The sequence below is a fragment of the Talpa occidentalis genome, unplaced genomic scaffold (assembly GCF_014898055.3).
Source record: "Talpa occidentalis isolate TD23 unplaced genomic scaffold, MPIMG_talOcc4v2.1 talOcc4.16, whole genome shotgun sequence".
NCBI lineage: Eukaryota > Metazoa > Chordata > Mammalia > Eulipotyphla > Talpidae > Talpa > Talpa occidentalis.
The window spans coordinates 38085989-38110719 of NW_023601653.1; the positions used below are offsets into that span (position 1 = coordinate 38085989).

The 24731-nt window shown below is 39.1% G+C and overlaps 1 protein-coding gene across 14 annotated transcripts in view; it reads left to right on the forward strand.

Annotated features, from left to right (window-relative positions):
- The window catches only part of GRIP1 (glutamate receptor interacting protein 1), a 694619-nt gene that overhangs the window by 611178 nt on the left and 58710 nt on the right, over window positions 1-24731 (forward strand). For all 14 annotated transcript variants that reach the window (XM_054696252.1, XM_054696249.1, XM_054696250.1 and 11 more), the window contains 3 exons: window positions 8435-8515; window positions 19922-19991; window positions 20707-20852. In XM_054696252.1, the coding sequence (XP_054552227.1) occupies window positions 8435-8515; window positions 19922-19991; window positions 20707-20852 (297 nt within the window). The remainder of the gene's footprint in view (window positions 1-8434; window positions 8516-19921; window positions 19992-20706; window positions 20853-24731) is intronic.

Genomic DNA, 24731 nt, shown 5'->3' on the forward strand with positions numbered 1-24731 from the left:
TTAGGACTTCAGAGAAAATCAAGCAAGGCTCCAAGGGTAGTGTGAGACCCTGATGTGAAGTGGAATGGAGCTGAGTATCATTCAGCTCAGGTCTGGGAATCAGGAATGCAGTGTGATAGAAGGACCAGCCACATGCTGAAATCTCTCAGGAGGGCAGGGCATGCAATGAGGAGGGGAGTTGGAACTAGCTGCTCTTGACATGCCAAGAACATGCCATCAAAGACACAGGCAATACCTCTTTCCCCCGCTGGGGCAGCTCTTCCCAACATGCTCAGGTGGTTTGCTCGCTTCACTCAAGTGTCCGCTCAGATTTCACTTGCTCAGAGATACCTTCCTGATCAACTCTCCATCCCCTTGCTTAGACTTAGGGCTCTTCTCACCCCTTTTCATGTTCTGATGTTATGTGGTTATTTATTGTCTTCTCCAGTAGAAAAATCGGGGATGTCAGTGCCTTTTGTCCAGGAAGTACATGGAACACAGAAGGCTTCTGTGTGTTCATGGTGGAATTAATGAATAAATGAAGTGCAGTTGTCTCCTTTGAGGTACTAGGATCAGGGTCCCTTGCCGCTCAGTGCTTCTTATTTCTATACATATGCTCCATTTTTCTCTGGACAAATTTTCACTGTCTTTTAAATATATGTGATTGCCGTTCAGTCCACTCCTAAGTAAGTACCAGAAGAACACAAATACAACCTAAGTGCCCCCAAAACAGAGAAGTATATCAAGTAAATATGGTATATATGCACAACAGAATACTACTATGCAATCAAAAAAGATGAGTTCATGCCATTTGTGCCAACATGGATAAAGCTGGAAGGGAAGGGATTATGCTAAGCAAAATAAGTCAGACAAAAACAGACAAATACTGGATGGTATCACTTATATGTGGAATATAGAGAAACCAGGAAAAAGGTCAGATAAAACCAAACTCAAAAACCAGCTGTTGAAAGCAGACTATAGCACTGACACATCAGCAGGGGTAGGGGGAGTGGAAAAGGGAGGAAAATGGGAAGGGAGCACAGTGAACCATAGCAGTAGAGTATAACTGCTTGGTGGTGGGCATACTATGCTAACAGCAATGGAAGGGGGTGACCTTATACTTCCAAAATACAAACAACAATGTGAACCAACATTACCTCAATAAAGAAAATAAACTTTTCTTTTTGGCTTATTTCGCTAAGCGTGATCCCTTCCAGCTCCATCCATGTTGCTGCAAATTGCATGAGTTTATCTTTTTTGATGGCTGAGTAATATTCCATTGTGTATATGTACCACATCTTCTTGATCCAGTCATCTATTTTTGGGCATTTGGGTTGTTTCAATAGCTTAGCTATTGTAAAATACCAGATGGTCTCACTCATAGCAGGAATTTAAAACCTAAATAAAGGACCAGGAAAAAGACTAATTATAATAAAGTAAAAATCACAATCAACAAGCAACTATAAACCAGAGACACACTAAACAGGGAGGAGGAGGGAGTAAGATCAAAACAAGAGGGGGTAGGAATTGTATGGGGACTATAACCAAGATGAAAATGCATACATTGGGGCCTACCCTGGTGGCGCAGCAGTTGAGCACTGGGCTGCGAAGCTGCCCACAGGCTCAGCAGCGCTTGTTCGATCCCCGGCCACTGTGTGAGGGTCCCACATGGCGCAACAGACCTCTCCTGCCACTCCTGCTGCTCCCCTCAGCAGTGTATTTCATCAGTCTGCCTGTTCTGTTCCTCGCTCTGGCTCTGCTGAATTCTCTCACCCTCCTAGCGCTTCTGACTATACACAGTGCTTGTATGAATGAATGAATGAATGAATGAATGAATGAATGAATGAATGAATGAATGAAAGAAAATGCATACATTGTTCAAAAATGAAAAATTATGTAAAAAATATATAAAAGAAAAAGAAGAAGAAAAACTGAGCTCAACTAGTAAAAAAGAAAAATGTATGTGTATATACATAAATACAGCCCTTGCTAAAGTGCCCAGTCAGTACCAGCCAATTCTAATTTTCAGTTTCCAAGAGGAATCATCTAACTGACCCAGTTTAGGTTTGTTATCTTCTCTTTTCAGTCAGCTGCAGCCAAGCAGAATCCAGTAAAAGAGCCCTGTAAGAATCACTCATATGGCAGTAGAGTGTGGTTTTCAAGGAAGAGATTGTACAATGGCACCAGAAAGCCACAGAACACTAGTGATAAAAAGACTCATAATCCAATACCTTCATTTATTCATAAATGGGGAAACTGAGGTTTAGGTGAGGAAACACTAGGACTTTCGGCAAAATGAGGTCTATTGATTTAGAGCCTGTCTTTGCTCTGTCATGTTATACTACTTCTTCAAAGAGATGGTGGAGTTAACCAGCATGAAACAGCAGATATCTGAGTCTCTGCCCTGCTGACACTGTTTATGAAGGATTAGCGTTATCCTGTGCACTATGGACATTCCAGTGAATTATCACCAACACAGTGACCTTCTCCATAAGCAGTATCATCTGAATATTTACTGAGCTATATTTTACATGTATCCTCAATATTTGTTCGTTATTTGTTTAGTGTATACTCAATGTTCATGTGTAGTTTAATATTGGTTGATTAAAGGCTTTAATATCTTAGACTCAAGCCCCTACAAAATAGTAACTGTTTTATGTCTATTAAACCCACTTTGTTCAATACCAAACTCAAGATAAAGGACAGGAATAAGGAATCTAAGGTCATTTCCCTCTGACCTTGGTTGTTTCCAAAATCAACCCATTTGAATTGGCTAGAAATGATACAGAACAGAGTCAGGATACATGTGCTCCCATCTTATCATTCCCTCATCCCTTGCTCATAGCAAAAGTCATTAATGTATGCTAGGGTCCTCCTGCTGAGCCAGACATGGCGTCAGAATTCTCAATTAGTCATTACCAATTAGTCATTATAGTCTCAATTAGTCATTATAGTCATCGACTGTAATTTTGGAAACTGTTGGAATCGGAAATCTTTCCTAGCTCATTGAGAACTTAGAACACCGGTAGGAAACTCTGGACTTGATCTATTTCAAGTCTTCCCTGCCTTTCTCCTTTCACTCCTAGTCATCTTCCTGTGAGCCACCCATTTCCAGAATTCTGCAAAATATATTGCACTCAGATATTAATTCCCAAAGTACTGGGTCTCAGAAATATGCTGTCTCTAATTCACAAATATTTAAGTAACGTAGAGAATGAGATTGACTGTGAATACATTTGCTTAAATCTATTTTCTTTAAATGGGTACTGCTATACAAACATTGTAGCAGTAACGTTATTGGGTCTTTTTAGCTGCAGTTACTCATAACCCATCACTCTAATAAATTAAAGTTTAAATGTTTATTATTTCTGTACCATACATATAACCTTATAAAATATAAAATTTTATAAATCTAATAATGCACCTACCGCTTTCGTTTTGTCTTTTTGCAATACTGTTTTTTAAATACCAGTCTACAATATTGTGAATACTTGAAGTTTCTACTTGACTTTTGTTTGTACTTTTGTTTAATGAAGTACTGTTGTTTTACATTTTTGTTCATTTTTTGACAGTGTAGGATTTCTCCTCTCAGGTGTGGTCTCTCTAGCTCTCCCACCACCAAAGCACCTGTAGTCCTCCACTGTAGCCCAATGTGCTCTAGAAGTTTCTACTTTAACTCTGGAGTAATTTTGTTGGAAAAAGTACAGCTTTGTTCTAATAAGAAGGCACCATGAAACTCCTATCAGAAGATATATGCATCATTTGTAGCATCCATGATGCTTTTCCTAAGTGTGTGGGAGTTAAACATTCACATTCACCCCATTTAGGATTTTTCTCAAGTCTCACAAGGGTGCCCAGATTGATGAATTATGATATGGTGGTTATCTCACTGTGCCAACAATGAGCGCTTCAGGCAGAAAAAATAGACCAATTGAAAAGAAGAAAGCCTTTGTTTACCCAAATGTGTTTTTAATTATAGTATTAACAAAGATAAAGAAAAACCACAGAAGCACAAAGCAACCACATGGGAGTGTGACAAAATAAGCATTCTGTTTACTTATTCAAAACATTGTTTCTCCAAATATTGGGTCTTTTTCCTCTTAGGACTGTTTCTTTAAGAAACCCCAAATTAAATATGTCCTTGATTTAATAACCAAATAACTGTAAAGGGAAAATAATATCAAATATAAAATAAATCATGTTGGCATTTAAGGATTAAAATGATGCCACAGTTTGAGAAGAAATTCATTTGTTGATATTTGTTCACCATTATGAATATTGCAAATCTTATATAGTCAAGTGTGATCCATTGCTGTTTTCCAAGAAGTGATAACATCTCCCCCAATGTCATTAATAATTTTAATCTTGGTCAAGTTTCCCTGCATTAATATTTAATAAAAGCAAAATGTTGCTATAGTAACTCCTCTATAGCAGTGTTACTCCAGCCTTTATGATTCAAAGTCCTCCATGTATAATAGCATCCCGGGCAAGTCGTTACACACGTATGTGGATACATACATGCCAGCGTACAATATGCTCCCTGCCTTTTCACAGGCTTTTTCTTTAAACAGATAACCCTGAAGCGATTATACATGTAGTGAGTTCCCAAAATAGAGAGGTGTTTGTTCCTCTCCAACTTTTCATGAATTTACTTATGAACCACTTATGTGCTTTATCTGGAGTAATCTAATTCCTGCTACCACCCAAGAACTTTTGTGTGTTTCTAGCATACAGACTGACGGGCACCCGGGACCCCGAACTTGCACTTGCTATAAATAGGTTCTGCCATCCACCACAAAAAGACAAAGCATTCTCTTGGTGTGTAAGATGTTCAATAGAAAAGAACTTTAATAGATTAGTATGCATAAAAAGAAAAGAAGAAAAAGGATATAGTTTTCCCATGAAAGACCCAAAGTTACCCATTCCCTTTTGGATAAATTCCCAACCAAACAGGGTTGACCCAAAATGGGACTGCCAGGGCCCAATATGTTGCTACAAGTCCAAGCCACCTTCTGGAGGGGAACCATAGGAAAGGGACAGAAGAGGCCAGGCAAGTCTAGAAGAGCAGAATCAAAGTATAAGCCTCTCTCCGGGTCTCTCACTCCTGTCTCTTCCAAGTCTCTCCTTTCATGTTCCCCAAGTCCCTGGTGCAAGGCCAGAAGCAAATGCAGCTTCTTCACATGTCTCTCTGCTCCATGTGCCTCCTCGGTGTTCCCTCCCAAGTCCTTTTTGTCTTCCCCTTGCTACTCAGCTCCACCCTTCTTTAAGTGGCACTGAGAACATGGAACCTCCTCTTTTTAGATTACATTGTCACACTACCCCATTCCTCTATTGAGTTCATGTTTGTCAGAGATCTTTCAGTAGCAAGCAACAGAAATGCACTCACGCTAGTTTAGACAGAAAAAGGGCATTTACTGGAAGAAAGCGCACAGCCCTTAGGTGTTTCACAGCCCTTAAGGACAGGAAATGTTGGTATCCCCAGGAAGACTAGAAGCCATACCAAGGATTAGCAAGGCCAAACCCAGGCTCTCTCCAGGACCTTGTGCTCTCTCCTCATGTACTGTTGTTTCTTTATTCCTCTCTGTAGACTGGCTGGTGATGCATATGCCCTCTCTGCCGCCAGTCTACATGCTAATAACAAATTTTTAAACTACTACTTAGGGGGTGGGAACCTCTCATGAGAGGAACAGAAAATGTGCGGTACTCAGAAAAGAGGTAAAGCATGGATTTGAGAAATATTTTGCAAGTAAATACTTTTTGCATCACAAGAAATAGCATATAAAAGCGTACCAACAAAGTATTGTTTTTTTCTGATCTTGTTTTTCATATTCTACCCCAGTAGATCAAAATTAGCCATTCCTTTTAAAATCTATTGGGATAAAATACTGTTATCTACCTCGAATTCCACTGGGAAATGGGAAGGATAAAATTTCTTAAAGAATAAATAAACCGATAAATAGATATCGGCTCTTCCTGGCATATCAGGTTAGTTAAGGACACCAGTGAAGCCAAAGTTATCAACCCATAATCTGTGATGCTCACCTGCCACCTGACAAAACAGGTGAGTCAAGAGTGACAGGAAGTTGGAGAAGGATGCAGATTCCTTTTGCTGTCCTGAGAAATGAGTGAAGAATGGTATGAAAGGCTGGGCCAGAGATTTGCCTGTCCACAGCAGTACCAGCTGAGACAAGGCAGTTTGAGTGTCCTTGTTCAAGGATGGCTTTCTAAAAGTTTGGAGGGCCTAGGGAAATGTTTTTTTGTATGTGTTCTCAAGTTTCACAATTTATGGCCAATCTTCTGAGTTGGAGGATCCAGTTCTCGCTTGTAAAATGTTTACTGCCTAAATTCCTGATGGGAAAGTGCCTAAATTCCTGATGCCTAATTTCCTGATAGGAAAGTACAAAAGACCAAGAAGAGCAAGTTAAGCCAAACAAGGAAGGGTGTACTTGAGCCCTGTTTCCAGGAGGCCAATCCCAGCCTTCACCTCTGCTTTGCAGAGACTCAAAATGTGCTAGATGTGTGATTAACAAATTGAACTTGGTGCCTGAGGGCCTGATAAATTTGCCTAGTCACAGCCTCTGTGTGCAGCTTGGGGAGCTAGCCTTGAGCAAACTCAAGCAGTGAAAATGGACTAACTAGGCTATCCCACAATCCTTCCCTTATGCTAATGTTTTTCTTTGCTTCTTGCCTCCCCTCCCTACCCCTTTCCAAAACTTTCCAGAAAGGATTATAGTCATTAGCAGCTCAGAGTGAATAGATATTATCTCTTCAGGAGGACATTTTCATTTTAACCTTATCTTTAATTGAAGGTCTCCTGGATTGTTAAAGGAATTTTAAGAATATATTTAAGAATATTCCTCCCTTCCTCAAATACTAGTCAGGCCCTGGTGAGATAATTATCATTAGTTCTGTTCAGGGTTGAGATTAGACCAATTCATATTGATTTCTTCTCTGTTGCTACCATACTGGCTAATTTTTATACTGGTTGGCCAATATCTTTACTACATCCCAGCACCTCCTGCCCCCTTGCTTCTCCCTGGAATGTCCTAGAGCTCCCCAGGATCCAGAAACTAAAAGGTATTTCTTGGTGTAGTTGGGGCCTCCTCGATCCCTGTGTTCCAACTCTTTGATTGGCATCTACTCTGATCACTTGTGGCCAGTAACGTTTTGGTTGTGAAATATTTTGCCTATCACTCCTGTTTCTACCTCTTTGAATGGACTTTTCGATGTTTACAAGTTAAGACATCTCTTACATTCCCCTACCCCCAATCAACAGCCATCATACCAAACTGAAATTTCTCCTGAAATCTACTCCCCCAGCTATCTTTAAACAAAATATTAAAGGTAAATAAATAAATCACTGAACAGTAAAAATGGAAAATAATGTTTGGGGGAAAAAAAAAGGAATAAAACAGATACTAGGCAAAACTGAGGGATTCCCAGAGACCCCAAACTATTAAAGGGAAAAATTCATCTTGGCCATCTAAGAGTTCATGCCCACCCATGCACACAAAAGCAAAATAATCAAACTCTAGGATGTCCCCCATTTTTTAACCTGAGAAAGGTTGAAAAAGACTAAAGAGAGGAGATGGAGAGAGGATTTCAAAATAGCCACACCCAATCAGACTTCAGTATGAACCATCTGCTTGTGGGTAAGCTTTTGGCCAGCCAGGCAGGGCCCAAAGCAGAGCAGCTAAGGTCCAAAAGTGGAATCGCCAGAACAAATCCAAGGTACCTTCCCATCAGAAAATACAAGAGCTGAGCAGTGTCCAAAGGGCTGGGAAGGAAAAAAGAAAACCAAAATTCTAAATGTCCCACCCAAGCTGAATCCACCACAAGGTCAAGATGGCTGCCTCCATAATCTCTCAGGAGAGTAGATTCAGGCAGCCTTACCAAAGCAGAATTAAGACACTGGAAACCCCACAGGAACAGAAGACCCCTTCTGAATGTCCTCCAGCTCTGTCTTTTAAAATGTACCCCAGGTTCCAACAACCCGTCGGTTCCAGCTGGCCTCACTGAAGATATTAAGCTTAGAACAGCAAGACTTAACAGTTCTCTTACATTGCCAGACCTACAGTTCTTAAACTCCAGTATGGCTAGAATTGGAGACCATGCTTAAAATGCATATTTCTAGGCGTCAGTTTTAGAAATTCCATACATCCAGCATGACTCTGGAATCTATTTTTAACTTGCACCCCAGGTAAGTTTTATGAAGATGTTGCCAGAATCACACATCAGAAATACTCAAGTCAAAGGTTGCTATGAATTATGCACAATGGTCCTTGGGTAAGACATGTATTCTTCACAGCAGCCTCCTTCATCAGAATTTTAGAGTAACTTCAGTTACTATAGCTTACAATAAAGGAATATAAGTCCTCCTGATGGTTTTTGTTAATTGGTGTTCCAATTTTCCTGGTCTTCTACAAACACACTCTTTTTTGTTTTGAAATTATAGAGTCTGTCATCCCAAGTAGTGGAACATTTCATGTAAAACTCCCTAAGAAGCACAACGTGGAACTGGGAATAACCATAAGCTGTAAGTAGAAATAAATTCCTTTAAAATGTGCAATTTTTAAAAGACATTAGAAAATTGTATTGTCAAATGATTTATAGGTTTAACATGTTTTAAATGTCATTGCCAAGTTTCTATCTAATGATACAATAATGTGGAGCTGGTCATACCTCCAGTTTTACTAGCTTTGTGAATGTGACAAGTTACCTAAACTCTCTCCATTCTTAAGTTTTTCATCTGTAAAATGGAAATAAGGCTATGTACTGAATATCCCTATTTTGTCTGTTATTTATTGTATTAAATATCATATTTATATGCCTAATATAATCGTTAGCAAGTAGTAAGTTAGTACTAAATAAATACGTGTATCACACCCTCCCCATGAGCATAAAAATACATTTAGGTTCTCTGTATTTTACTATATATGGATTAAATTTTCACAGTAATTAACTAACAAAAATTTCATTTATTTACTTTTAAGACTGTCTTCTCATCCATCCATTCTTCTTCTTTTTGCAAGAGAATAATATCTATCATTTGAGTAAATTCCTGAATTTCTGCACAGGTCAGGTGTCTGGGTAACCAAACCAAAAAGAAAAGCAGAACATAAAAGTGTGTGTTTAAGTTCCTCCTTTCCTCAGGCTCTAGATTTATAACTGCTTTGGTAAAATTTGAAAATTTCAGCCCCGGTGGAGTTTTATAGAATGGAAATTGAGGTTTTTGTGCTTTTAATATTCATAAACTTAGTTCATCCATAAATGCCCCAAGATAAGAAAGTAAATGATTACTGTATGAAAACCAAAGGAGACGTAAAGGCAATGCCTGGACCAAGGCATGGTGCCTTCAAGAAAGAATGATGAGGGCCTCCCCTGGTGGCGCAGCGGTTGAGCTCTGGGCTGCAAAGCTGACCACAGCCTCTGCAGCGCCAGTTCAATCCCCAGCCACTGGCGAGGGTCCCACATGGCACACAGACCTCTCCTGCTGCGCCCGCTGCTCCCCTCAGCAGTTATTTCATCGGTCTTCCTATTCTGTTCCCCGCTCTGGCTCTGGTGAATTCTCTCGCCCTTTGCACTTCTGACTGTACCCAGTGCTTGTATAAATAAATAAATCTTTAAAAAAAAAAAAGTGATGCAACTACATAAAAGTGCCCTAGTGCACTCAGTCAGAGAGATTTTTGTCAATGTCTAAAGCAAAAATAAAAAGTTCTCAACTGGGCAATATGAAAAGGGGTTGTCCAATTCTACTTTGCCGATATAACACTGAAAGTGAAATTTTATTTATAACCAATAAATCACACATATCTAGTGCCGCACTAAAAACAGTGGTGCTTTAATACAGAATAAATGTTAAGAAAAGAAGCCTTATGTATGAGAGAGCCTGCTTCTCCACCCCATCCCAATCCAAACATGGTCTAGTGGGACAAAAGTATAACCAGTGTACCTGATGTGCCTCTGGATATTAAGTGGAAAGAAGAAATGGAGTTTGGAGCTCCAGACATCTTTGAGGTGCAACTAAAATCTTTTATGTCATTAATCAGGTCACTTAGCCTCTCCATTTGTTCATTAGGAAGGAGTGTTGATGTGCCACTAGTCTGTCAACATATGTGGTTACTGAGATTAAGGGGGAGCACATCAGAACTACTACTCTACAAATATTTGGGGCTCAAGGTGACATCTGGAACCCTGTGTAATGTTAAGACTGCTTTCATTTATTCTATTTATTCCATGTCTTCAGAAGTGGCTGTGAAGGTGGTCACTCTGGGTGTTGTGCAGTGCACAACCTCTCCACTGTACACAAAGGCCCTGCCACCCATGCCCATCTTTCATTCAGTAAATATACTGAGCGCCCACTGTGCCTAACCCGATGCTTAGTACACCCTGTCCTCAGAGGCAGTCACTGCAAGTGCACATTCTGAAGACACTTCTCAGAAGCTTCTATTGCCACACATTTTGCCACTCTGGTATTTTATTCTCAAATTTAATTAGGAATGATTTTTTTTCTTTTTTTATATAATACATTGATGTGTAAAAATAAGGATACATAAACTATGATTTAACTATAAAGGAGAGTATCCATTTAAAAGCTAATCTTGTGATACAGTCCTTTTTGTGTGTGATTGTTTTATTTATTTATTTATTTTAAATTTTATTTATTTTTTATTTTATATATTTTACATCATTTTTCATTTTTATACAATGTATCCATTTTCATCTTGATTCTAGTCCCCATACAATTCCCACCCCCTGTTTTGATCCTACTCCCTCCTCCCCACCCCCTGTAGTGTGTCTCTGGTCCCAAATGCCCAAATTTCCTGGTCCCAAATGCCCAAAAATAGATGACTGGATCAAGAAGATGTGGTACATATACACAATGAAATGTGCGGTTTGCAGCAACATCATGAAGCTGGAAGGGATCATGATCAGAGAAATAAGCCAGAAAGAAAAAGAAAAATACCAGATGGTCCCACTCATAGCAGAAATTTAGGTACAGTCCTTTTTTAAAATCAGTTCTATGTGCAGTTTGTTGGAGGTATAGTCATGTACACACACTACAAATTATTTTACTCATATGAAAGCATTTAAAATCATGATGCATGATGGTATTACATATGTACTATTTTAAAGCTGATTTTAAAACCAATCATGGAAACTACCCTAAAATCCCCATAAGGATGGCCTGAATTTTACCAAGCCATAAGCTAAAGCTACTCATGGAAGCTAAAAGCATCATACTCTACCTGGATGGAGAAATGATTCATAAGCTAGTTAGTCCTTCTAGAACTACAGCTCCATTTATATAACTAATTACCATACTGAGTCTGTATCTCCTTGTGGAAAATAATCATATTTTGAGCAAGGAAGAAAGGAGGGAGAGAAGAATTTGTAACTAACTGTGTGACCAAGGGGCACCCAGAGACCCCAAATTATGAAGACGTACCTGTTCTAAAAGGGTTCAGCCAACTCCATGCACAAAAAAACTAAGAAAATAGATTCCTGTTGTGAAAGATCTTTAGTTGGTGTGAAATCTCAAAGGGCAGAGAGAGGAGAGAGGGAGAGAGAGAGAAGAGAAGAAAGAATTTCAAATGACCAACTCCTGATCAAGTCCAAAACTTATCCATTCCATCGTGGGCAAATACGAAGCCAAACAAGCGTGGCCTCTAGCAGGGTGGGTAAGGCCAAAATCTTGCCACAAGTCTTAAGTCACCTTCTAGCAGGGAGCCACAAGAAAAGGGTTAGGCAGGTCCCAGAAAGCTGGGACAGAAGGAAAGGCCCGAAATTCAAAACATAGACTATAATTCACCATAAAGTTAAGGTAATGGCTGCTGTCATCGCTGCCAAAATGCTCAAATCCCAGGAGCAGCTTCTCCACATGTCTCTTAGCCACGTGTCTTCCTTCTAAGTCTCTCCTCCAAGTATCTCCCTTACTGTGGTCTACCTCAATGTATGTGTCCACCTGGCTCCTAGTTAACCCCCATTCTACATGGCATGCTGGGAATTGTAGTCCAACGTGGCTGCATGTAAGTGGGGATGGGGAAAATGGCTCCCTTTCACTGAAGTGGAAGAAAGCTGAGGTGAGGGGGCAAGGGAGGGAAGGGAGGATCCTAAACCATATTCATTGCTATGAAATCACAAAATTCACATATAAGGTGCTTATTTAACCTCTGTAAGGAGTCCGTATACTTGTACATTAATCTACTTACCAGTGTGCTCGCAGGAAATGAACCTACTAGAGAGATGATGAATATCTGAGGGAGAGGATGACTATAGATCTGTACGCATATATGACTATAGATCTTTACACATATCTATATGACTATAGATCTTCATGCCATAGCATGAACTGAGGAAGCATGAACTTGGAAAATGATCAAGACCCATCCAGACCCACTCCCTCACTCCCTGCATCTTACTAACCCCAACTTTACATCTAGAAATTGGTATAATTAATATACCTTCCTTGTAGCATCATTGAGAAGATTAAATGAGTTATTAGATGTACAGTGCCTGTAGCACACTGTGAACCTTAATAAATGATGATTCTTACTTATTTTTAAACATAGATCCTCATGGACTCTTTTAAGCAAGTTGTACCCCACGAAACTTAGTGCTTACTATAATTGTACTGCTTAGCCTGGAAATCAAGAGACTTTTCTCAAACACACACTGGTCCTGCTGGTAAAACTGAGTCACTGCAAATTGCTATTGATTGCTATCTCTCACTACCTTTTTGCAAAGTCTCCTTTCTGTCTTCACCTTCTGAAAACTCTGAGTGGTAAAACAGGTCTCCATCCCTGGATACACACCATCAGAGTCTTCACCCTTGGCTTATGGTTCACTCTTCACACCTAATTGACTGAGAAATGAGTCCCTTTGATTTTGGATGTGGTGAGCAGTTTCAAACTAATCTTCTTAAGTTCCTGATGAGGCATTCATAGCACATTAGCATGAGCCATCACTTTTATTGGTGCTATTGCTATAATATGAAGTAATTTATTACATCAAATAAATTGGAACGACCCCACAGGATGATGCAGTTGGGATTGGGAGCAAAAACCTCAGCCACTCCAGAGCCAGAGCACAAGCCTCCAAGGCAGCCCTCCTGCCCTTCAACACAGAGAAACTGGTTGTCCCTGTCACACTCACTTGTCAGGGAAGCCCTTTTGATGTCCATTTTTTCTCTTGTAGTTTTATTACAGGAATTTGTATCTACTTTGTATCAGACATGGCACTAAGCAATTTATGTGTTTTCTCATTTAATCTTCAAAGCTGAGCTGTGACAGCTCTGCCGGTTGTGCAGAGAGGAAAGTCAGGCTCAGCGGGAAAACCTGCCCAAAGATCCTGAGCTGATAAAAGTCTAAACGGGGATTCCAGCCCATTCTGTTGACGTACCATTGACTGTACTGTCACACAACACTCATCCCTGTCACTGTCTGATGGATGAACCTTTCCAGATCCTATAGCAGAAAAGCAAAAGACAGCAGGTTGTGAGTGCAGTTAATTTGTTGACATTCCTTTTTGGTTGTGACTGAATTGTTTGCAGAAACAAAGCCTTGCTTTATTTTTTTATATAAAAATCATAAAGCAGCCTCTATGACAAGCACAACAAATCTGTCATTTTCCCCCCTAAGTCTTAAGCATATTTAGAAGCAAATGGTTCATGGGGGGGTGGGGGGGGGGTTGCTAACTTTGCAATAAAAACTCTACTTACTGCTCCATTTGAAAGTGAATAACTAGTTTTATTTGTCAGGTATTATTATATATACTTATATGGTTGAAATTAAAACTGAGAGAGATTCTCCAAAGTAGCTTTGCTTCTTCATGAGGCTCTTTAAACAAAGCACCTTGACTAGCAAAGTAAGAGTTTCATGAATCACTAGAGAGTATAGAATATTATTGGAATACTTTTTTGGTACACATTTTACTAGCCTCCCTTCAAAAGATTTCACCCACCTTCAAATACAGAAAATGGTTTCTCAGCAAAGAATAGAGACCATCATTTTCTAAATCTTCTTCAAAAAGAACTGGTTTCAGGATGCAAGGGTTCCAAAGATGCAAGAGAAAAATGCTCAAAATTAACTGAGGCTTATTAAAAATTGTAAGAGTTTATTTGAGCAAAATTCTCAATGGGGCAATGACACCACAGGAGTAGTTAGAAGCAATCCACAACCAAGAGTCAGAGGAAAGGCTTATTTTTTAAAAAGGCAAAAGTAAAGAAAGAAAATTATTTGGTAGGCTATAGCTTAAAGTCTAAGCTGGCTATTTGTAATTAGTAGCTTTAATATTTTGATTTGGTAACCTTGAGGCATTTACAGACTTAGATGTTGGTTTGCTTATTAGACTGTGAGGGCCTTCAGACCACCTCAGTCTAATGGCCTCCTTATTGAATTAATTAAACAAGTAAAAGAACCTTTGGGTTCCTGGAGTCTGTGGGAAGGAAATGACCTAGATCTGTGTAACAACTGTAGAAAGCAAACAATCTAGCAGGTCAGAATTGCTGAAATGATTTAACATAATGAGAGGAGATTTACATAACCTGGGAAGTCTGAATAGCTGAATTCATGACAAACATGAGAAACTTAGCAAACAGACATCAAGACAACAGATAAGTACAGGGAAAATAAATCCAGCAGAAAAGGCAAGCAATATGACTTGTCTGCAAATACTGTTGACATAGTCACACTGAAGTAAATGCCAAATATTGATCCTATGAAATTTATGACAGAGCATATTGGAATAATTGGGGGTGGGGGGGAGAAATGTGGATAAACATGCTGATGGCATAGAAGTGGAAATGAACTAACTTATCTTTCATAATAGAAAGTAACACTGAAAATTAAGTAGTAATATAGAAACAGCCAAAAGCTACTTCGGGAGAAACAGAGAATGGAAGACTACTCTTGGAGAAAGTTTTTTTCAAAAAAATAGTTTCTGATCCCTCTCCCTCCTCCTCCCCTGCAGGATATCTCTGGTTTATAATTGTCTGGTTTTGTTGTGCCGTGTATTATTATTTTTGATCAGAGGGAGGGAGGGAAGAGCACAGGGGACTGTGGTGATGGTGCATGGGTGAATTGATGAAGAAAATTTCTATGGGGCCTACACTGGGGCAGGGGTGAGGGGAAGAAATATTGTTTAAAAATGAACAATGATGTAAAATATATTTTAAAAAAGGTAGTCTCTTGCAAACATAATCATGTATGAATATGGATTTGTTCACTTACTCTTTTTTAGTTTTCAATAGTGTAATGTAGAGAGTTGTGTTAAGGAGTCAAGTGTGCCTGCAGTGATGTTTGATTTGTATTGATCCAGAAATGATCTCCAGAGTTAGTCACTAGCTTAAGGTCAAAGTGAACATCATAACCACATTATCCATGCTGCTTTTTATTATAATTTAATATTGGGTATGTTCTTGTAAGTTCATCCTCATTGTGCAGGAAAAAATTTACTTTTTTACCAAGTTTTCCAAAGACAGAACAGATCTCAGAACTTAAGGAGTTAAACATTCTTGCAGTGAACTAGGTAACTTCAAAATGATAAGTCCATTCCAGAAGAAAAACAGCTGGAAATTAAGTTCATTCACTTGAAATTACTTTACAGTAATCAAAACATTCAAAAACTCAGGTGTCAGGAGCCCATAGTTCAGAGCCTTTCTGATAAACTATTAGAAAAATCTTGGAGACTAGAAACAAGATAGTTTGTGAAATGTATGCTTCCCACAATTAGAAGATTCTTATTGGATGGTGTTATATTTCTTAAAGGTTCAAATGTGTTACAAATCAGAGAACAAAAAAAAAAAATGTAAGCACATGTAACTTGATAAAAATGAAAAGCAAATTTTAAAAAGCATGTGAGAATCAAGACTGTTTGCCAATGGTTTACATGAAAAATGCCAATTATTGAAATGTTATTGTACAATTATTGTCAATGAGTACTTATGATTTGGGTTAAAATCTCCAGTGAGGGTCTCCTTTGTGGCGCAGGCGGTTGAGCGCTGCACTGTGAAGCTATCCACAGCCTCTGCAGTGCTGGTTCAATCCCCGCCGGCCGGCAAGGGTCCCACATGGTGCTGCAGACCTCTCCTGTAAGTGCCCGCTGCTCCCCTCAGCAGTAGTTCATCAGTCTGCCTGTTCTGCTCCCTGCTCTGTCTCCTGGTGAATCCTCTCACCCTCCCGCGCATCTGGCCTGTATCCTGGTTCTTGTATAAATAAATAAATAAATCTTAAAAATAAATAAATAAATAAAATTTCCAGTGACATCATGTGGCTGGATTGCAAAAGAGCTATGAAAGACATGACAGTGATGAGTTCTGAAAAAAACTTGTAGACAGCTCAAAACATGCAGCTCTAGTAGCAACAAAAACAATTGACATTGAAGAAACAGTGAAGAGTTTGAATTAAAATTCCTTTATGAAATGAGTGGGGAAAGAACAAATTTTTAAATGTAAAAAATTTAAATTTAATATATAATACTATAATGGCATTTTGCTTCATTGTTCTTTCTCTTTTTCCAGGCTTTCAGTTCTGGACTCTTAACCAGTATATATTGAGATTTCAAGTGGTTGTGATAGTTCTTTTTCAGAACTGAGTTACCTGTTGTTGCCCTCTTTCCAAAGCCATACCCTTGATCCATGTAGTATAACCTTCCCTCAATCTGAAGGGTTAGTATGTCTTTCCCAGTTGGAATCGTTTTGCAGAAAAGTGAAATCTGTTTCATGCCTAATGACCCCATGAGATGACCCCCCCCATCAAAATCAACAAGCAACTATAAACCAGAGACACACTGGGGTCAGGGGGCAGGGAGAGTAAAGAAGAGGGATTAGGGTCAAAATAAGGGGGGTGCAATTGTATGGAGAATATAACCAAAATAAAAATGCATACATTGTGCAAAAATGAAAAATTATGTAAGATTATATAAAATAAAATATATATTTAAAAAATATGGGTTAAAGGACTGATTCTGTGGAGAACACCAATCACATTCCAAATGCTGGGTGAGTGCTAGAGTATTCTCATTCAAAAGATGCCAGTCTCAGAAACCTCTAGAGGTGAGGAGTCTGCTGCCATCAGCCCAGTGAGGATGGTGGCAAAGAGGAGATTGAACGCTCCATCAAAAGCAGGGGATGGGGAAGTGAGTCCAATGTTGTTTCGTAATTGTAATAACAACAAAGCCCTTATGTAGTGCATCCTGCGGGCACCCATCCAGTTTTACATTGAATAATTCTCCTCATCCTCACAAAAAAAACCGCTATGAGATCATCACTGTTAATAGTCTTCATGACCATTCTCACCACCACAGATGAGAAAACAGACACATGCCTGCTCAGTGGTAGGGGAGGATTTTGAACCGTATCATTGTGCTGCTGAGTCTGGCTCTCAAGTATGATCTGTATCACCTCTAACTCCTGTGTGAAATATGCAAAATGTGGGCAACAAATGAGATTTTTAAAGCACTACAAGCCAAACAAAGCAAGCCTAGTAATGGGAATTAAAACATGGTACAAGAGGGCCTCCCCGGTGGCGCAGCGGTTGAGCGCTGGGTTGCGAAGCTGCCCGCAGCCTCTGCAGCACCGGTTCGATTCCCAGCTGCTCCCCGGCCACCGGAGGAGGGTCCCACATGGCGCGCAGACCTCCACTGCTGCTCCCCTCAGCAGTGTACTTCGGTCCTTCTGCCTGCTCTGCTCCCCGCTCTTGCTCTGGTGAATTCTCTCACCCTCCCGTGCTTCTGACTGTACCCAGTGCATGTATAAACAAAACAAATAAATAAATAAATAAATAAATAAATAAATAAAACAAAATAAATCTTAAAAAAAAAAAAGATTAAAAAAAAAAAAAACATGGTACAAGGAAGCATAGGCTATACTAAGCCCACACCCAAGCAAGCATCATCTAATTTAGGGTGCCTGGGGGGTGTGGTAGTGGCAAAATCAGGCACTCATGTAGGTTGGCACCACCACTGGGTTCAACGTCATCACTCCAGGTCATCCATCCTAATGAAGAAGTAGAGAGAGGGCCTCCCCAGTGGCGCAGCAGGTTGAGTGCAGGGGTGTGAAGCTGTCTGCATCCTCTGCAGCGCAGGTTCGATCCTGGCCCACGAGAATCCCACATGGCACAGCAGACCTCTCCTGTTGCGCCTGCTGCTCCCCTCAGCAGTGTATTTTGGTCCTTCTGCCTGTTCTGCTCCCTGCTGTATCTCTGATGAATCCTCTCATCCTCCTGTGCCTCCTACCTGTACCCCAGCTATTGTATAAAAATAAATAAATCTTTAAAAAAAAAAAAGTAGAGAGAGAAGATACTAGTTAATGAATGTGATAATGGCCTCTATATGTCTGCAGACTATAAAAAGCTTTTTAAAACTTTCCACAAAACTGTGTGGATTTGTCCAAGAGGTCATATCTGTTGTAAAGATATAAAAGATGGGTTTGATGCATTTTGTTGCCTCTGCTATTGTTTTAGACCATTCCAGAGGAACACAGATTATTTAAAAACCAATGCAACAGTGGGTGCTCTGTGATGGTTACTAAAACATGGCAAACATTCATTGTGTAAACTCATTGGCAGATGCCAGAAAAGTTGTTCTCACTGGTAATAAGAAAGTTTTTATTTCTGTGCCCTATGCCCAGAGCAATTTGCCATTCTGAAATATGACATGAGTAAAAATGCCAAATGTCTACATTTCTCCAGAGGAATTATTTCAGATCATTGAGTAGAGGTTTAAATTATGTATTAATTGTAGTGAGTAGGGTGTTTTGCATTCTTCGCTAGCAGCTAAGAATAATGATTGAATGAAGTCCCATTGATGTTTACTGTGGACTAATTTAGACTGTGAGTAAGGTATTGGTATGTGTGTTTGCTTTTTCTTTCAGTGTTGTGGTGCAATAGTAAACCATCTGTTCTTGTGCATAAACATTTTCCTGGGATTCAGATGGGATTATGGGATATGTTATGGTTATATGATTATTATAGGGTGATCAGACTGTTTATAATAAAATCTTACTTTAGGGGCCTTTTAATGATATTTGAAAAAAGAATCACTCTAGGCTTCAGGTTGGCAAAACATCTCCTCCTGGAGGTAAATTATTTTTCACAAATATTGGTATGGTTGATTTTAAGTATCAAACTCCTAAATTAACTGTAAGCTTTCCACACTCCTAAATTAATTGTAGGCTTTCCATTTATTACTCATTACTAATTGGTTTTCATTCTCATCATATGGAAATATTCCTCAGAGAAATTATAAAACCCAAAATTGCTAATAGTCTTATAAATAAATAAAAGTTACCTATACCTATATGGAATATTGATATGTATAAAACTATAATTTAGCAGCACCAAATACCCACTGCTGTCAATAAAATAAAATTGTCACCCTCCAAAATATTTCAGAGCATTCTAGGTATGAACTTTGAACAAAATTTAAAGATTTACCTTGCATCTAGCAAAAGATTTCGTTGTGGAAAAAAAACTGTAAATCAGTGATTCTCATTCACTTTCCTGTGCAGTACAGTTGAATGGCAAGACATAGTGCCATAAACAGTAGTGTCCCCTCACTGAGAAGGAGTGAAGGCAGAGGTGAGTTGGGGACCACATACGAGGACCACTCAGGGGAGCCCTATTTAGCTTTTAATACTCTCCTATTGGATTAGCCACACCTCACCTCCCTCTTGATAATCACTGATTAAAATAGATTGCAACCTGATAGGAAGAACTGCAATTGCAAATTTAAAATGACTTTGCTTTAGTTTTTAAGTTTATAAAATATTTATGCAAACATTTTTATATTAAGAAAAATACATTGTGTACATTTTCTAATTCGTTTCCTAACCCTCTTTGCTATAATACACTTTTAATGTACTTGCATTAATAGTGTCTATAAAATAGGGAAAATGAATAGTGGTGGATATAAAAATGTGATTTTTCAATCATCACTGTTACAGCACCATCCAGTAGAAAACCAGGAGACCCCCTTGTCATCTCAGATATCAAGAAAGGCAGTGTGGCACACAGGTAAGGAAAATGATTTTCCTGGTTTGTTCTAAGGCATTTCTTAAACAGAAATGACCCCTCTAAGGTTCATGATGGGTAAAACTTTCATCAGATCTGCAGTGGTCACAGACCATGTTAGAGTCTCACTGACCACTTTTCAGATAAGGAGCATCAGATCCACCTCTTTTTCCCTGTTCATCCAGTGTGAGTTTCCACGTGCAGATTGTAAGATCAGTGATGACAAGTCTTGGCCCTCCACCAAGCCCATGCCCCTTAGGCTTCCCTACCTCTCTCACCTATCTCCTAGTATCTGGACTGCCCAAGATCAAAAATGGTTCAATGATGTAGGGAAGCAGGACACCTGGTTTCTGTAGAGAAGTTTATATAAGGGCTGTGGTTAAACATAAGCATAAGGATGCCTGATCTCTGTAGATCCTGGCCCTTGACAGCCTTCAAGGAAACTTAGACTTTGTGAGAGAGGCTTATATGGATGTCCTAGTTATATTGAAGAAAGCATAAAAAATTATGTTTTAATACTCTGCAACTTAATGTCATCACAGCAATCCAAAGTAAGACTTCCAAAAAGGGGGGGTTGTCAGTAAAATGCAATTTAAAAGCAATTGAAGAACCTCTCTTTCTCTAAAGACTACAATAATGCTACAGAATGCTTAATGCCTCTTAATGGCCTGGTTAAGTGATCATCATTAGTCATGTCTTGCTATGCTTTTGCTAACAGAACTGGAACTCTGGAACTTGGGGATAAACTACTTGCAATTGATAACATTCGACTGGACAACTGCTCCATGGAAGATGCAGTTCAGATCCTCCAACAGTGTGAAGACCTGGTGAAGCTCAAAATCCGCAAAGATGAAGATAATTCAGGTATTGCTAGGCTCCTTAGTTAAGACTGATTTCTCTAACTGCCCATCTGTCACAAAAGATATTAGACCTTGAAATTTTGCATACAACAGCTGCATAGTTACATTGCAGTGGTGTTTCACATAGTTAAAAGAGTATTTAAATTGTATGTTGAGAGTGTAGTGTGAATTTTAAGTGATGGTGCTTTTAAAGAATATAATTAACATATTTTCATGATATAAACATTATTATAACTTCAAAAGTTGAAAGCAAGATCATCACCCAATAACACCCTAATAGAATTCATCATTTTCCAGTTGATTGCATAATTATAACCACGATGCATGCTACATTTTTTACTTAGCTTTATAAACACTTAGTCCATTTACAAGTCCTTTATATCTACTGTTTTTATTCACTGTCATTTATGTACCATTCTTCTCTTAGATTGCTTTCAATTGTTTCATCATTTTAGCTAGTAAAGTCATGGATATCTTGAAGCCAGGATATCTTTATTCAACTTTCTGTTTCTTTTTTAATTTTCTTAGGAACTATTCCTAAAAGTAGGATTGCTAAGTCAGAGTTAAAAGGAAATTTTTGACTCCTGGTGAGTCACATATCATATTGCTTTTCTAAAAGGGCTGTATCCACTTTGTGCCCCCAGCAATGTGTGAATCCAGCAGTGCAGGGCTTGTCAAACTTCAGTAGGTCTCAGAATCACCTGAGGAGTCTTTCGTACCCAGTTTCTGGGCACTACCCGCAGCCAGACCTGAGATTCTGCGTTTCTCACAAGCATCCTAGTGATGCTGCTGTGGTCCAAAGGCTACACTCTGAGCCACCTGTAAAGGCCAGGACTGGGCACAGTGCAGGTTTTCTGATCCCATGCAGACCGGGTAAAGGAGGAGTCAGAGTCCTTAGTGGGTTTTTGCAGGTCTTTTATTGGGGTTCACCAGGCATATGGCAGGCAGGGGTGCTGGGGGGCCGGAAGGCTGGCAGTCCTCCCAGCCCCCAGCAAATCCTCACTCTATCTGGGCTCCCTGGCCTTCTCTGCTTCTGCTGCTTCTTCTCTTTCGGCTTCTGCTGCTGCTTCTTTCGGCTTCTGCTGCTGCTTCTTTCGGCTTCTACTTCTGCTGCTGCTGGCGTCCCCGTGACGCCGCCCTTAAAAGCACAGTCTTAGCTCAGCTGAATCCCATCTACCTATGCCCACACCCTATTCCAGGTGCCCGCCATCAGGCATGCATTCAGGACAAGAATCCATCATCTATCCTGATGGCGGAAGGGCAGAAAAGCCTGATATTTTCTTTACCCTACACCACCTTACCTGGTGGTGATATGACAGAGCTAACTGAGGAAAAGTCCATTCACTGAAGAATCAGCTGATCATAGGAGGGTCCTTGTATTCAAAACAAATGTTGAATTAAAATGCTGCCAGTCTTATGGGTGAAGCTAAGACCTGTCCTATAAATACCATTCTGTTGCTTATAGTTACAAGCCTTTTTACTTGTTTGTTTGTGTAACCTTCACCCAAAATATACAGCTTATGATTTCCAGTTTTCCTTCTTTTTAATTTATTTATATATATTTCACATCATTGTTCATTTTTAAACTCACCTGTTCACCATCACCACAGTCCCCTGTGCTACTCCCTCTCTCCCTCTGATCCCTCCCCCTCGCCTGCAGGGTATCTCTGGTTTATAATTTTCTGTTGGTTTTTGTTGTGTTGTATTGTGTTTTGAATTGTTATCATTTTTCCCCTGATGTCTTGTTTGGTCCCCCTATATTCCTTTTAGAATTTAAAGTAATCTGAATACTTACTCCATCTAGATCTTTATTATCACCAATGTTTTCAAGTTTACCTTATGTAATTAACAGCAGATGTTTGCTTAATAACACCCCCTTTATTGTATCTTTCCAAAGCGTTTAATTTTGTTTTCATAGGGCTACTATCCTGTATTTCATAGGATATATAAGATTCATTAAATTGCGTAGTTACAGTAACTAGTACAACTGGCATAAACAGCTTGGGAATAAACATAATTGACCCTAGATTTTTTTTTTAAATAATAAATTTTATTTTTATATTCCCCCATACAACTGCACATGCCCCATTCTGACCCCAATCCCTCCCCTCCCTGCCCCCACCCCCCAAAAAGTGTCTCTGGTTCATAGTTTTTTGTTGATTTTGATTTTCACTTTCTTATAGTTATTCATTTTCCTGATCCCTTATTTAAGTTTTCTAGATTCCTGCTATGAGTGAGACCATCCGGTATTTTTCTTTTTCTTTTTGGCTTATTTCGCTGAGCATGATCCCTTCCAGCGCCATCCATGTTGCTGCAAATTGCATATGTTTATCTTTTTTGAATGCTGAGTAATATTCCATGGTATATATGTACCACATCTTCTTGATCCAGTCATCTATTTTTGGGCATTTGGGCTGTTTCCAAAGCTTAGCTATTGTAAACAGTGCTGCTATAAACATAGGGGTGCAGGTGTTCTTTGGAATTGATGTTTCTGTGTCCTTTGGTTGACCCTAGATTTTTATAGCGCAAGTGGTAGCAAGAGCAGACGTGCATAGGGTTACTGGAGAGAGAAATCTCTTAATCTGGAGCTTTCCATGGCAGTGGTCAGTATATTTTACAAAGAGGATGGAAAGCCACAGTTAATCCAACTAATTGGTTAATTGGATACTGCTTGAGAGAGCTATTACTATGATTTCATCCCAACCAATAACAAGTTATTGTCAATGTTCTGGAATCTCCTGTAATCACAACTTCTAAATCTGGAGTTCATGGTTATGTCAGGCCACGTGTTTATGATTCCTAATCAAAGTCAAAACAAGTCAGTGGTTACATTCAGCAGTACAGCTGGTAAGGATGATTATATCCAAATGTATTTTATAACCAGTGTTTAAAATAAGCATAGGTTTGTACTCACTGTTATTTCCCGAGTAATTGATTTTCTGTACCAATATTTGCATTCCTCCCCTTACAAGCATGCTTTAATCGCACCTTCTTTGGGGGATTTATTTTAAGAGAGGGATAAAGTCTCCAACACCAGTTTGGGTTCTGTACTAATGAAGAGGCAAAGCCCTGTGGAGAAACCCTTTTTGCATGATTTCCCAAGCTAAGCAGCTCTCAGCTATCTTCCTTGCAGAGTGAAAAAAAGTCAAGGCAGAGATGAATATGTATGGTGCTCATGGTGGCTATGTTCCCAATTCCAAAGCTAAGCTGTACAACTCTTCAGAAGAGTTTTAGAAAGAATTGAAAACTTAGGAGAGCTAGATCTGACTTTCAGTTAGTTGCTGCTTTTCTTTACCTCATTTTCCCCCTTGATACCTTTCCCCAACATTCCTATGCCTATTATTTTGGTCATTATCATGCTGGTTAAGTTGTGTGTGTGTGTGTGTGTTTAATTTTAAAAGAGGTTCTGTGTTTTTTTCTCATCTTAAATTCTTCTATTGAAAAGTATACACATACCCAAAATAAAACTATAGATGGGAGGGACATATTTACTCAAACCAAGTTTTCTCAGATTGATACATACATATATATATATATATATATATTTCTTCAGACTTGTTGTTATTAAAGAATGACTACATGACAATTATCTTCTGATTGTTTGCAAGAACTTGAGTGGTCTTAGTATCTTCTTCTCCCATGAGGATATAAATATAATTTGAATAGCTGAAATCTTTTTTTTATTTTGTATTTACAGTTTATTTTTTATTCTTTTTTTAAGATTTATTTTTTATATTCCCCATACAATTGCACCCCCCTTATTTTGACCCCAATCCCTCCTCTCCCCACCCCCCCATAGTGTGTCTCTGGTTTATAGTTGCTTGTTGATTTTGATTTTTTCTTTCTTATAGTTATTCTTTTTCCTGGTCCCTTATTTAGATTT